Source organism: Somniosus microcephalus, chromosome 5, assembly GCF_052327205.1.
Source record: "Somniosus microcephalus isolate GS21.2 chromosome 5, FLI_Smic_1.0, whole genome shotgun sequence".
NCBI classification, from domain to species: Eukaryota; Metazoa; Chordata; class Chondrichthyes; order Squaliformes; family Somniosidae; genus Somniosus; species Somniosus microcephalus.
In genome coordinates this window covers 259,185,771-259,199,953 of record NC_140991.1, presented here as the reverse complement: position 1 = coordinate 259,199,953, position 14,183 = coordinate 259,185,771, and the positions used below count along the sequence as shown (strand labels likewise).

Sequence of the window (14,183 nt, the reverse complement as noted above, 5' to 3'; positions counted from 1 at the left end):
CAGGGAAAAGCCCATTCATAAGTAGTGACAGGAAGACCTGTCAAAACTTATAAATACTACGGCCCCAAAATAGTAGTAAACCTGTAAATAAATTTTAAAAAATCATCACACTTTTTAAATAAACTATAAATTACATTAAATAACTATTTTAAACAATAATTTACATTTTTGAAAAAAATAATTTTATATTCTAACAGGGCTAAAAATAAACTTACCTTGCTTTAAAGTATTTAAAAATAATAAATCTGTGGAAAAAATGTTTTAATTTTAATTAATTGACCACTTACCTTTTAAAATGCAGGCCTTACGCCTGGTTTTTACATTTCTAAAATCTAAAGACTTACCCTCACGGAAAAACCTGTAATAAAAATGTAAGTTCAAAGCGCACGCGCAGACTCCCGCGCGCACGCGTTCGACCTCTGAACACCTTCGTTCAGAGGAACGGAAGTGCCGGTTTCCCGCACATGCGCAGTGCATGCAAGAAACCGGCACTTCCATCGGGCCCACGCGTGAGTACCTGATACAGTAAACTCTTGTTTAAATGGCACTTAATCATCCAGAATTCTCTAATAACCGGCAAAATTGATACTCGGAAAACAACACCTCAATAACCGGAAATGTTGCCGAGTCCGAGTCTTAGTTTCTGTTTGCTTCAGAATATTGAGAGTGGCAGCCACTTTAGAATTGAATATGTGTTTTCCAGAGACTCAATGGATGAGTTCATTTTTCAGTATGTTACTGTGCCATATAGACTAGGGAAGTCCCAAGTTCTATTGCCGATTTGATGTGAAATTGATTTTCTGAAATCACTGGATTCTCTTGGGGTGCTGAGAAGTTTCTTTTTAAAACTTATGGGGTTTGTTTTTTGCTGTTTCTCTTTGCTCATCATTGTAACAAATGACAGTGCTGAGAAATGGAGCACTTTTTTGTGAGAGGAGTTAACATCAAGGACAGTCAGATTATGTATTCAATTCCTGTCGGGGAGAAGGAGCTGAATTTTCTCCATTTGGAGGTTTACAGGTGCGCGTTAACCACCCGATAGATTCATGGCTGTCAGGTGATAGGTCAGAAAAAGGTGACTGGCTGTTGGTGAGTTAGGCAGAGATTGAAATGTGCCTCGGTAGATATACCTCTCCATTATCCGGAATTTTCAATTAGCCGGCACCATCCTGGTCCTGTCGGTGCCTGATACGAAAGAGTTTACTGTATCCTTTTTAATTGCACCCCTGCACTTTCTGTACTCTAAAGATTCTGGAGTATTTAGCCCTCGGTATCTGTCATACGCCTCCCTTTTTTTCTTTATCCTACCCTGTGTGTCTCTAGACATCCAGGGGGCTCTAGATTTTTTAGTCCCACCTTTTTTCTTTAAGGGCACATATTTGGTCTGAACCCTCCAGATCTCCTCCTTGAATGCCTCCCACTGCTCTGACACTGATTTACCTTCAAGTAGCTGTTTCCAGTCCACTATGACTAAATCCCCTCTGAGCTTAGCAAAATTTGCTTTTCCCCAATTTAGAATTTTTATTCCTGGTCTATCCTTGTCCTTTTCCATAACTACCTTAAGTCTAACAGAATTATGATCACTAGCACCAAAATGCTCTCCCACTGATACACCTTCTACCTGCCCAGCTTCATTCCCTAAAACGAAGTCCAGAAATGCCCCCTCCCTTGTTGGGCTTGCTACATACTGGCTAAAAAAGTTCTCCTGGATGAATTTTAGTAATTCCGCACCCTCTATACCCTTCACACTAATTTTATCCCAGTTAATATTGGAGTAGTTGAAATCCCCTACTATTACTGCCCTATAGTTTTTGCACTTCTCAGAAATTTGTCTGCATATTTGTTCTATCTCCCTCTCACTGTTTGGGGGTCTGTAGTACACTCCCAGCGGTGTGATTGGTCCTTTTTTGTTTTTCAATTTGACCCATATGGCCTTGTTTGATAATCCCTCCAACATATCATCCCTCCTCACAGCTGTAATAGTTTCTTTAATCAATACCGCGACCTCCCCTCCCTTTTTACCTCCCTCATTTTCCCATCTGAAAATCCTGTAACCAGGAATGTTGAGCTGCCATACCTGCCCCTCTTTCAGCCACTTCTCTGTAATAGCTATAATATCATAGTCCCAAGTATCTCCCTGTGCCTTCAGCTCATCTGCTTTGAACATAAGAACACAAGAAATAGGAGCAGGAGTAGGCCAATCGGCCCCTTGAGCCTGCTCCGCCATTCAATAAGATCATGGCTGATCTGATCCTAACCGCCAATCTACTATCACAGAACCATCTCCTGAATCTAACAGAATTAGACACACGAAATAGGAGCAGGATCAGGCTACACGGCCCCTGGGCCCGCTCCGCTACCCACAGAGCCATGACCGATCCGAACCTAGACTCATGTCCAAATTCCTGCCCGCTCCCCGTAACCCTTAATTCCCTTTACTTCTAGGTAACTGTCAATTTCTGTTTTAAATTTATCTAATGATGTAGCTTCTACAGCTTTTTGGGGCAGCATATTCCATGGACCTACCACCCTCTGAGTGAAGTAGTTCCTCCTCATCTCAGTTTCGAAAGAACAGCCCCTTATTCTAAGACTATGTCCCCTAGTTCTAGTTTCACCCATCATCGGGAACATCCTCCCCGCATCCACCCGATCCAACCCCTTCACAATCTTATATGTTTCAATAAGATCGCTTCTCATTCTTCTGAACTCCAATGAGTAGAGTCCCAATCTACTCAACCTCTCCTCATATGTCCATCTCCTCATCCCCGGGATTAACCGAGTGAACCTTCTTTGTACTGACTCGAGAGCAAGTATGTCTTTTCTTAAGTATGGACACCAAAACTGTATGCAGTATTCCAGGTGCGGTCTCACCAATACCTTGTACAACTGAAGCAATACCTCCCTATTTTTATATTCTATACCCCTAGCAATGAAAGCCAACATTCCATTGGCCTTCTTAATCATTTGCTGTACCTGCATACTAACCTTTTGAGTTTTGTGCACCAGGACCCCCAGATCCCTTTGTACTTCAGTACTTTCCAGTTTCTTGCCATTAAGATAATAACTTGCTCTACGATTTTTCCTGCCAAAGTGCATAACCTCACACTTTCCAGTATTGTATTCCATCTGCCAAATCTCTGCCCACTTACTTAGCCTGTCTATGTCCCCTTGCAGGTTTTTTATGTCCTCCTCACTCACTACTTTCCCTCCCATCTTAGTATCATCTGCAAACTTTGATATGTTACACTCGGTCCCCTCCTCCAAATTGTTAATATAGATTGTAAAGAGTTGGGGACCCAGCACTGACCCCTGCGGAACACCACTAGTTACTGATTGCCAGTCTGAGAATGAACCATTTATCCCAACTCTCTGCCTTCTGTTAGATAGCCAATCCTCTATCCATGCCAGAATATTACCCCCAATCCCGTGATTTTTTATCTTAAGCAATAATCTTTTGTGTGGCACCTTGTCAAATGCCTTTTGGAAGTCCAAATACACTACGTCCACTGGTTCCCCTTTATCCACCCTATATGTTACTTCCTCAAAGAACTCAAGCAAATTTGTCAAACATGACTTCCCCTTCATAAAACCATGCTGACTTTGTCCTATTAAATTATGATTATCCAAATGTCCTGTTACTGTCTCCTTAATAATGGACTCCAATATTTTACCTACCACAGATGTTAGGCTAACCGGTCTATAGTTTCCAGCCTTCTGTCTACTGCCCTTTTTAAATAAGGGCGTTACATTAGCAGTTTTCCAGTCTGCCGGGACCTTTGCTGAGTCCAGGGAGTTTTGGAAAATTATTACCAATGCATCCACAATCCCTACCGCCACTTCCCTCAAGACCCTAGGATGTAAGCCATCAGGTCCAGGTGATTTATCCGCCTTGAGTCCCATTATTTTACCGAGTACCACTTCCTTAGTGATTTTGATCATGTTTAGCTCCTCTCCCCCTATAGCTCCCTGTTTGTCCAGTGTTGGGATATTCTTAGTGTCTTCTACTGTAAAGACTGATACAAAATATTCATTCAGTGTTTTTGCCATCTCCATATTTCCCACCATTAATTTCCCGGTCTCATCCTCTAAGGGACCAACATTTACTTTAGCCACCCTTTTTCTTTTTATATAACTATAAAAACTCTTACTATCTGTTTTTATATTTTTTGCTAATTTACTTTCATAATCTATCTTCCCTTTCTTAATCAATCTTTTTGTTATTTTTTGCTGTCTTTTAAAGTTTCCCCAATCCTCTATCCTCCCACTAGATTTGGCTACATTATATGCCCTTGTTTTTAGTCGAATACTATCCTTAATTTCTTTACTTAGCCACGGATGGCTGTCTTTTCTTTTACACCCTTTTCTTCTCAGTGGAATATATTTTTTTTGGAAGTTGTAAAATAACTCCTTAAATGTACACCACTGATCTTGTATCGTCTTACCCTTTAATCTATTTTCCCAATCCACTCTACTCAATTCCGCTCTCATACCTTCATAGTCTCCTTTATTCAAGCTTAGCACGCTTGTTTGAGATCCAACCTTCTCACCCTCTAATTGAATATGGAATTCAACCATGTTATGGTCACTCATTCCAAGGGGATCCTTTACTAGGACATTTTTAATTAATCCTGTCTCGTTACACAGGACCAGATCTAAGGTTGCTTGCCCCCTGGTCGGTTCAGTTACATACTGCTCAAGAAACCCATCCCTAATACACTCAATGAACTCATCCTCAAGGCAGCCCTGCCCAATTTGATTTGTCCAATTAATATGATAGTTAAAATCCCCCATAATTATAGATGTTCCCTTATTACAAGCCTCAACTATTTCCTGATTGATACTCCGTCCAACAGAGTTGCAACTGTTCGGAGGCCTATAGACTATGCCCACCAGTGTTTTTTTCCCCTTATTATTCCTTACCTCCACCCAAACTGTTTCATTATCCTGATCTTTTGACCCAATATCATTTCTCTGTATTACAGTGATTCCTTCCTTTATTAACATAGCCAGCCCACCTCCCCTTCCTTCCTGCCTGTCCTTCCTGATCGTTAAATGACCTGGTATGTTTATTTCCCAGGCATTGTCACCCTGCAGCCATGTTTCTGTAATGGCCACAAGATCATACCCATATGTAGTTATTTGTGCCATTAACTCGTCTATTTTGTTACGAATGCTACATGCATTCAGATAGAGAACTTTCAAATATGTTTTGTGACACTTAGTTCCTGCTTTTGCCCTTTTTATTACTTTACCTTTTACTCCATACCTTCTGCCCCTTCCTGACACGCTCTGGTTTTTAATTTCCCCACTGCTACCTAAGTCTATGACCTTCTCTGTTGTCATTTTTATTTTTTGCTCTCTAGGAACCTCCCCCCCACTAGTTAGTTTAAAGCCCTCTCTACAGCCCTAGTTATATGACCCGCCAGGACTCTAGTCCCAGCACTGGCCAAGTGAAGCCCATCCCAACGGAACAGCTCCCTCCTGCCCCAGTACTGGTGCCAGTGTCCCAGGAAGCAAAACCCATTTCTCCCACACCAGTCTTTGAGCCACGCATTTAACTCTCTAATTTTATTTGTCCTAGCCAAATTCGCTCGTGGCTCAGGTAATAATCCAGAGATTATTACCCTTGAGGTTCTGTTTTTTAATTTGACCCCTAGCTGCTCATACTCCTTTAACAGAACCGGCTTCCTAGTCCTATCTACGTCGTTTGTACCAACATGGACCACGACAACTGGATCCACCCTCTCCCACTGCAAGTTTCTTTCCAGCCCAGAGGAGATGTCCTTAACCCTGGCACCGGGTAGGCAACACAGCCTTCAGGACTCTCGCTCTCGGCTGCAGAGAACTCTATCTATCCCCCTAATAATACTATCTCCTACCACTACAACATTTCTATTTACTCCCCCCTCTTGAATGGCCCCCCGTTCCACGGTGCTGTGGCCAGGTTGCTCATCCTCCCTGCAGTCCCTGCTCCTGTCCCCACAGGGAGTAAGAACCTCGAACCTGTTGGTCAAGAGCAAGGGCTGCGGCTCCTCCAGCTCTACCTCCTGGATCCCCGTACCTGCCTCACTCGTAGTCACACCGTCCTGTCCCTGACCATGGGCTACATCTGAATTACTTAACTTCATAGGTGTGACCACCTCTTGATACACAGAGTCCAGGTACTTCTCCCCCTCCCTGATATGTCGCAGTGTCTGAAGCTCAGACTCCAGCTCATCAACACGGAGCTGGAGTTCCTGTAGCAGCAGATACTTGTCACAGACCTAATCACCGTGAGCCTCAATGGGGTTCACCGGCTCCCACATCTCGCAACAGTAACACATCACCTGCTCCATTCTATGTAATTAATTAAATTTTTTATTGTTAGTTATGGACACCCTCTGCCCGATCTTAGATGCTAGTATCCCCTTTAATTAATTGGATTTAAATTAAATCAATCCCTCTAGTTACACCAGTTAAATGGTTTACCAACAGTCACTCTGCACCAGAAAGGCCTTGGTACACCACAGCAACCTTAAAAACTATAAACCACAGACTTAAAGTTTTAAAACGAGAGAAATACTCCAACCAATCACCTACCTGTTTTGTGGTGACGTCACACCTTGAATACTTTTTACCTCTCTCCTTGCCTGAGATTGGAGATTGGTACGCCTACCTGAGCCTCTGGGGCCTCTTGTAGTCGCTCTGCCGCACTGCTCCGCCTCCACCCGCTGCTGATGCCGCACTGAGGCCTACCTGAGCCTCTGGGGCCTCTTGTAGTCGCTCTGCCGCACTGCTCCGCCTCCACCCGCTGCCGATGCCGCTATACTCCTTGCATTGAAGTATATATCATTTAGAAACAACAACAGAAAATGCTGGAAATACTCAGCAGGCCAGGCAGCATCCGTGGAGAGAGAAACAGAGTTAACGTTTCAGGTCTGGGACCCTTCATCAGAATAACCTAGCTGGAATAAACTTAAAAACTTTAAGAAAGCCAAGTAAAAACACTTACCAGATACTCACCAATCAGCTCCCTCTTTTCAAACATTTAGTTTTTAATCGCGGCTCTTAATTTAAACCAATGCCCAAGATAAAGAGAGAAATACTGGCCAACCAATCACTTCCCTGCTTTCCTGTGATGTCACTCCTTATTTTTTGGACTCCTGGATTTTTCTTCTCAGCTCCGGTTCCCGGCTAGGTCCGCTCCTCCTCGGCTGCTCACAGTGATTTCAGGCCCCTCTCCAACCGCGCTCTTTATTTACTGGCCTCTGCTTTGGTTCCCTGCTAGGTCCGCTCCTCCTTGGCTGCTCGCAGTGAGTTCAGGCCCATTTCCGACCGCGTTCTTTATTTACTGGCCTCTGCTCCGGTTCCTGGCTAGGTCCGCTCCTCCTCGGCTGCTCGCAGTGAGTTCAGGTCCCTCTCCGACCGCGCACTTTATTTACTGGTCTCTGCTCCGGTTCCCAGCTCGGTCCGCTCCTCCTTGGCTGCTGCTTGGCGGTGTTGCAACGGGGATGCCCATTCAAGGCGCGCAGCTCATTGGTGGCATGTTAATGAGATGCGACCCCCTCGTCGGAAAGCATCGAGCGGGCGGCCTACAGGTTAGGCTGGCTGACTGGCCAATAGTTAAAATTGCCCCTCACAGGTCCTAGTCATTGAGGTGAATCTTATGGCCAGCTTCTTCCTGCTGTTTACATTCAGACCTGCGCGCTGTGCTGGCTTCTCAAATATTTCAAATATTAACAGAGACCAAGCGGATCGTCAGTTGCTGCAGAAGCTTGAAGTGATCATTATTGCAGGAACATTGTGATGGGCAGACTCTTTTCCGCTGTTAATGCCAAAATCGTATTTTCACATTCCGCACGATCAAATGCTGCACCTGCCCATAGATTTCGGCACCACCACATAAAAAATTTCATACAGCAGGATTTTTTTCCATATTGTGTTTGAAAAGGTAATATTGATCCATGGACTCTTAATTAGAATGGTAGCAGTTGGCAAACCTGACAGCATGTGAGAAAAATAAGAGGCTTGTTGGTGACATTAGTGGCAAATGCTTTGCACGTCTGTTACTCTGTGTGCTATTTAAACTGGTTGCATTGTCCCATTTAATATAAAGAGATGATATTTGTGTCACTAGCAGAAAAACATCCTATTCATTTCACTCAGAAACTAGCATCCCAACACCTTCCAGGACCTTTTATGCAAATTGATAGTACCCGGATGGTAATTTGCTGTTATCTTTGGGATTTATGGTGTGGGGTTACACTATAATAGACTCTGCTCTCTCAGGTGGATGTAAAGGATCCCATGGCACTATTTGAAGAAGAGCAGGGGAGTCCTTCCCGGTGTCTTGGCCAATATTTATCACTCAACCAACACCTAAAATGTGGTAATTCAAGACAGAGATCGATAGATTTTTGAATATTAAGGGAGTCAAGGGATATCGAGATAGTTCAGGAAAATGGAGATGAGGTAGAAGATCAGCCATGATCTTATTGAAGGGCCAAATGGCCTACTCCTGCTCCTATTTCTTATGTTCTTATGTAATTTTATGGCTGTTTGTGGGAGCTTGCTGTGCGCAAATTGGCTGCTGTGTTTCCTACATTACAACAGTGACTACACTTCAAAAGTACTTCATTGGTTATGAATGTCGTGAAGTCGTGAAAGGCACTGTAGAAACGCAAATTCGTTCTTTTTTTTAATGCGTTAAGCATTTGTCAATTAATATCGGCTGTCATTTCTAGTGATAGCATGGAAGATGAAGCAAAGAGGTTAATTTTCTACTTTTGTGCTCCCAGCACAGAGCATCGTGCCCTGGAAGCGCATATTGGGAATAAGGGGCGCAAGGGCTGGCGCGCCTGTTACGCAGCATGCTCAATGTGCCGCTGTAAATGGTCACAAAATTCGACGGGTTCAGTAACAGGCAAGCTGTCCTCCATGCCCAGTACTTCGATGTGGGCTCCTGGGATGGATCTTGACTTTGTGTGATAATGTAAAATGGGTGATAGCGAGTCGGCAGCCCGTTTTACATCTCTCCCTGATTTTTCTTTCCGTTGATTTCGCTGAAAATTGGGGAGAGATGTAAAACGGGCTGCCGACTCGCTATCACCAATGTTCCCATTAAGCAGTGCGGCCATGCAGCCTCGCAGCGGTCTGGAGGTCCCGCACAGGCCGGTCACCGGCTTTTGAATGGAAAAACCACGTATGCATGGAAATTTGAATGGGCCCACAGCCCGTTAAAGGGGCCGTGCACTCCAAAACAAAATAAGAGGGAACATTAGCTATCACCCGTTTTACACTATCACACAAGGTCAGGTTTACTCTCTGGCGTGTGGTGCTCTGCTCTGCAGGAGTAAAAAGGTGTGGAAAATTACCTCTTTAATTCCAGTCACTTTTACTGAAGCAATTTGGTGGCCACCTGCTGAGAGAAATAGCGTTTAGTTTCATTTTCACAGTCTTCACGTTCTAAAGCAACTCAAAAGCAGAAGTCCCAGTTATCTTTGATCTGCTGAAATTGTGAGGAGGAAATGACGATGAATGGATAATTTTAGCACTATAAATAACTCAAGAGTCTCGGCTACCAGGGCAGCTGCAGACCGTTGCGCCAAGCTCAAGTGCAGACGTGTTCGTGAAGACATGGATGACACTTTCGGTAATGTAGTACAGACATCTTGTATTGGTCAGCTGTCCAGTGATATATCTCAGTTCATTTGCTTTTTATTCGTGTTTAAGAGCCTTTGCTATGTTAGCAGAAGTATTGATGTTAAAATAGAGGGGGAGAAAGCAACTTTGGCTTCTAAACTATCTTGCAACAACTGTTATTTCTTCAATATAAAAGTGCACCCTCTAGGACCTGTGTTTAACCCTTTGAGATTGCGATAGTGGCTTGGCAACAAAAAATAAACAGCGTGACAACAGGGTAGGAGTTTTGACTTCATTTGATGACTAGAAGATTGTTCTGAAGTTTGATATGTTTCCTTAATCCTGCCTTCATATGAGGAATATAAAGATTGCTTCTGCAACATGGGCTAGGAGATCAGATGCTCATATTTGAAAAGAAGCATTGTACAAGAATATAATCCATTATGCTGCACCCCGCATTCTTCTCAGGCCTGTTTGATAGACTTATCAGTATTTTACTAACAATTTTTTGAGCCGTTTATTTGTTTATTGCAATGTGACTAGGCAGTATGTATTGATCCCAGCATTCTAATTTCAATTTTATTCGGGATGTTGCGAGCCTTCACCTATATTATGGTGGGCATTGCGAAGGAGTTTATGTGTGTGCATGTGCGTCTGTGTGTTCATGCGTCTATCTGTTTCATATGTGTGTGTGCGCATGCCTGCATATGTGTGCATGCACAAATATGTGTGTTTTTTTAACCATGATTTGCTCTGGGATATGGGTGATACTGGCAATGGATATGGGTGATACTGGCAAGGTCACATTTATTGCCAATCCCTAGTGGCCCTGAGAATTTGGTTGTTGGGCATTTTGCTTGCACCACTTGTGGCAATGGTGGTCCCACAATGGTGGTCCCACAATTCACTCGATTTCCAGCTGTAACATTGGTGAGAGATTGGTGGAACCCCTGAAGAAACAGGTAGAATGGCCAAATTCAGCCATTTCTCTGTGGTTTTGCCGATCTTCCACCACAGTTACAGCAGGTTATTAAGAGAACTTACGAGGAATTCGGGGCCATTTTGTAGATTATAAGTCATCATGGCATAGAAGGAAGTCTCAAGGAGGCATCTTTGCCATGCAGTTAAGTATCTCCATGTACCTTCATAACACCCTTATAGTGCCCCAATGGTGCTGTAATACTAAACTGAAGCACAGATGGAGACCATAGAACATGATGGATGCCAATGGCCCAGTGGGTAAACACCCTGCAGGATGTAACACTGAGCCATTCAGAGCAGAAGGCTCCAGGTTCCAGTGCGTGCTCAAGCAGGTTTAATCAAGATGGCAGTGTGGGCATCACAATTGCACTCAGTGTACCTGGGCTAGGGAATGGAAAACCGACCAGGTTCCCATTCCTGACTCACGCTGGCATCTGTGGGATGTCAGAGCAGGACAGAGCTGGGCTTGGCACATGATGGCTCCAACGGTTGAATTGCTCATTGATATGTACTGTTCTGAACTCGTACATGAAGAGTTGTTAGTTCAGTGAGGTAGTTCAGTGAGGTACAGAGTAGACTGCTGCCATCAATGGAATTGTAACCCGACATCAGTGGCTACCTCCATGTGCGGAGGAATGAGGGGAGAATTTTAGAGTGAAAAAAGAAACAGCACAAAGTTCTGTGAAGAATATTATAAAATAAAACATAATTAAATTATAAAAGTGTTTAATGTGCATGCTTGTCAAATAATGATGGACTTATTATATGCCGTGTGTTGCTTATGCCTCCTCCACGCTCTGTGCAGTGGATGGTGTTATTTTTAAGACTCTTGGTTAGTAATGGGCATCAGAGTAGTTAGGAGATTGGGCACTGTACTAGTTAATAACTGTGCCAGTGAGGCGGAGCAACCCTAGCAAAGAGATCGGTTTTCTTCACGATTGCTAAGGAATAGCTGACACTTTCTAGGAAAAAGAGGTCCTGCAAATTGATGGAGGAGGATACAGCTTCAGCTGCGGCTGGTGTTAGCTGATGCCATAAATGACACTCCTGGGCTCACTGAAAAGACAAACAGAGAACGCTTAGCAAATTAACAAGCTTCTTAGTTATGTGTGTTCACTGTGCACTGCTCTGGAGCATGTCTGTGTATGTTCTACACTGACATTTTAAAAGCCGGTTAGTATGCAGATCAAAACTTTTTTTTTGGTAAAGTATTTATTATTTCTCCCCTTCCTTCTTCCGTTTTGGTCTCCTCATCCCACAGTAGCCCTCTTTGAAAGGTTTCTGAGGGGATGGTCCAGGTTGACTCCATCTCTGATTTTTCCCTTCACTCCATCCCTCCCTTTGGAGATGTGCATAGCTTCTGTCAGCTACTGCCCGCAATGGCACAGCTGAGATCGTAAACTCGCTCAGGGGCAATTTTAACCTAACCTCCCAGTTGGGACACTGATTGGATCGGGTGCAGCGCTGGTGTTATATCCTGCTCGATTTTGAATGAATTCTCGATTGAATTCAAGGGTGTAAATCCGGCGTTCCACCCAATCCAATGGGTTTCCTGCCTGGCAAATTCGGTTAAAATTACCCCCGATGTGTCAGGGATTACACAGCAACTTGGAAAACTAGCAAGATCTGACACCCACCCACCCACACAAAAAGCCAACAACTCAAAAACAGCAACAACTTGTATTTATATAGCGCCTTTCACTTAGTAAAAAGGCCCAAGGCGCTTCACAGGAGCATTATCAAACAAATTTGACACCAAGCCACATAAGGAGATATTAGGACAGGTGACCAAAAGCTTGGTCAAAGAGGTAGGTCTTAAGGAACATCTTAATGGAGGAGAGAGTGGTAGAATGATAGAGAAGTTTAGGGAGGAATTCCAGAGCTTAGGGTCTAGGCAGCTGAAAGCATGGCTGCCAATGGTGGAGCAATTAAAATCGGGGATGTGCAAGAGGACAGAATTGGAGGAGTGCAGAGATCTCGGAGGGTTGTAGGGCTGGAGGAGATTACAGAGATAGGCCTGAAAAACAGCCCTGAAGAAAGGTCCATGAGAAGTAGTTACACCATTGAAGTGTACTGAGGCTCAGGTTTGTCATAACTTGAGTTGCAGTTATACCCAACACTCTATCAGTTGTCCAGGGGAAAGACAATGGCATAAACCTAGTTTTTGTGGAAAGATTGCAAGTTATTGTGGATGTGCATCGGTATTCGCTATTGCTAAATCTGATTGTTAGATTGTTTTAAAATTGTTTGTACCGTTGTCATAGTAGCACAGACACACTTTTCTCCCTCTCACCCCCAGTTCATACTGGCACTCATCTACCTCTGCCCCTCCCTATTGAGTTTACACTGACATCATCATTCTTATTTAAGATGATTAAAGGATTTGATAGGGTAGAGAGAGAGAAACTATTTCCTCTGGTGGGAGAATCCAGAACAAGGGGGCATAACCTTAAAATTAGAGCTTGACTGTTCAGGGGTGATGTCAGGAAGCACTTCTTCACACAAAGGGTAGTGGAAATCTGGCACTCTCTTCTCAAAAAGCTGTTGAGGCTAGGTCAATTGAAAATTTCTAAACTGAGATTGATAGGCAAGAGTATTAAGAGTTATGGAACCAAGGCAGGTAGATGTAGTTTTGATACAGATCAGCCATGATCTAATTGAATGGCAGAACGGGCTCGAGGGGCTGACTGGCCAGCTTCTGTTGCTACATTCCTCAATTCATGCATGCCCTCTTCTTCCCTTCCCTCTCAGCTTGTGCTGTCACATTTCTCCCTCTTGACCCCCCACCTCCCCCAGTTGACACTGGCATTCTTCTCTCCCCATCTCTGCCACTCCTGGCTCCTACGTGACTTTGCTATCGCACTGGACATTCGAGCTCTTCCACAGGCTGTGGGCAGGAATTCCTGATCTCCCAAAAATATTGAGAGAATTCCCACCCACAGCCTGCAGCAGTCCTATCCCCTGAAAGAGTAGAATTAGCAACAACTATAACATGCATTTATATAGCACCTTTAACATAGTGCCGGGTACCAGAGCACAGTGGTTATGTTACTGTTAATCCAGAGGCCTGGACTAATAATCTGGAGATGTGAGTTCAAATTTGAATTCAGTTAATTAAATAAATCTGGAATAAAAAGCTAGCATCAGTAATGGTGACTCTGAAGCTATAGAATTGTCGTAAAAACCCAGCTGGTTCACTAATGTCCTTTAGGGCAAGAAGTCTGCCATCCTTACCCGGTCTGGGACTCCAGACCCACAGCAATGTGGTTGACTCTTAACTGCCACTCAGCTGTATCAAACCGCTACAAAAAAGCATGATAAGAATAAAACTGGAGAAACCACCTACCATCGGCCTAGGCATTGGACCAGCCCAGTTGACCCTGCAAAGTCTTCCTCACTCACATCTGGGGACTTGTGCCAAAGTTGGCAGAGCTGTCCCACAGTGAGGAATGGATATATCTGTGGTTGGTAATTGAGTTCAGATGTCAATGATTAGATCAGCTGATTCACAACAGGAGAATGTGAAAATTCATGAAAGAATTTTCTTATATAAAAAGTTTGTCTCATCAGGACTTTGGCTT

At 43.7% G+C, this 14,183-nt stretch overlaps 1 protein-coding gene across 7 annotated transcripts in view; it reads left to right on the top strand.

Annotated features, from left to right (window-relative positions):
• The window catches only part of ripor2 (RHO family interacting cell polarization regulator 2), a 212,418-nt gene that overhangs the window by 94,809 nt on the left and 103,426 nt on the right, over positions 1 to 14,183 (top strand). The window contains exon 1 of one of the 7 annotated variants that reach the window (XR_015078498.1): positions 9,538 to 9,631. The exons of 3 other annotated variants lie outside the window; for them this stretch is intronic. Coding sequence is in view for 2 of the 4 variants with exons in the window: in XM_085988858.1 (XP_085844984.1) it covers positions 9,616 to 9,631 (16 nt within the window). In the remaining 2 variants the exon portion in view is untranslated. Of the gene's footprint in view, positions 1 to 9,537; positions 9,632 to 14,183 lie in introns of those variants that run through there. 3 more of the 7 variants (XM_085988858.1, XM_085988862.1, XM_085988865.1) reach the window with 3 other exon arrangements.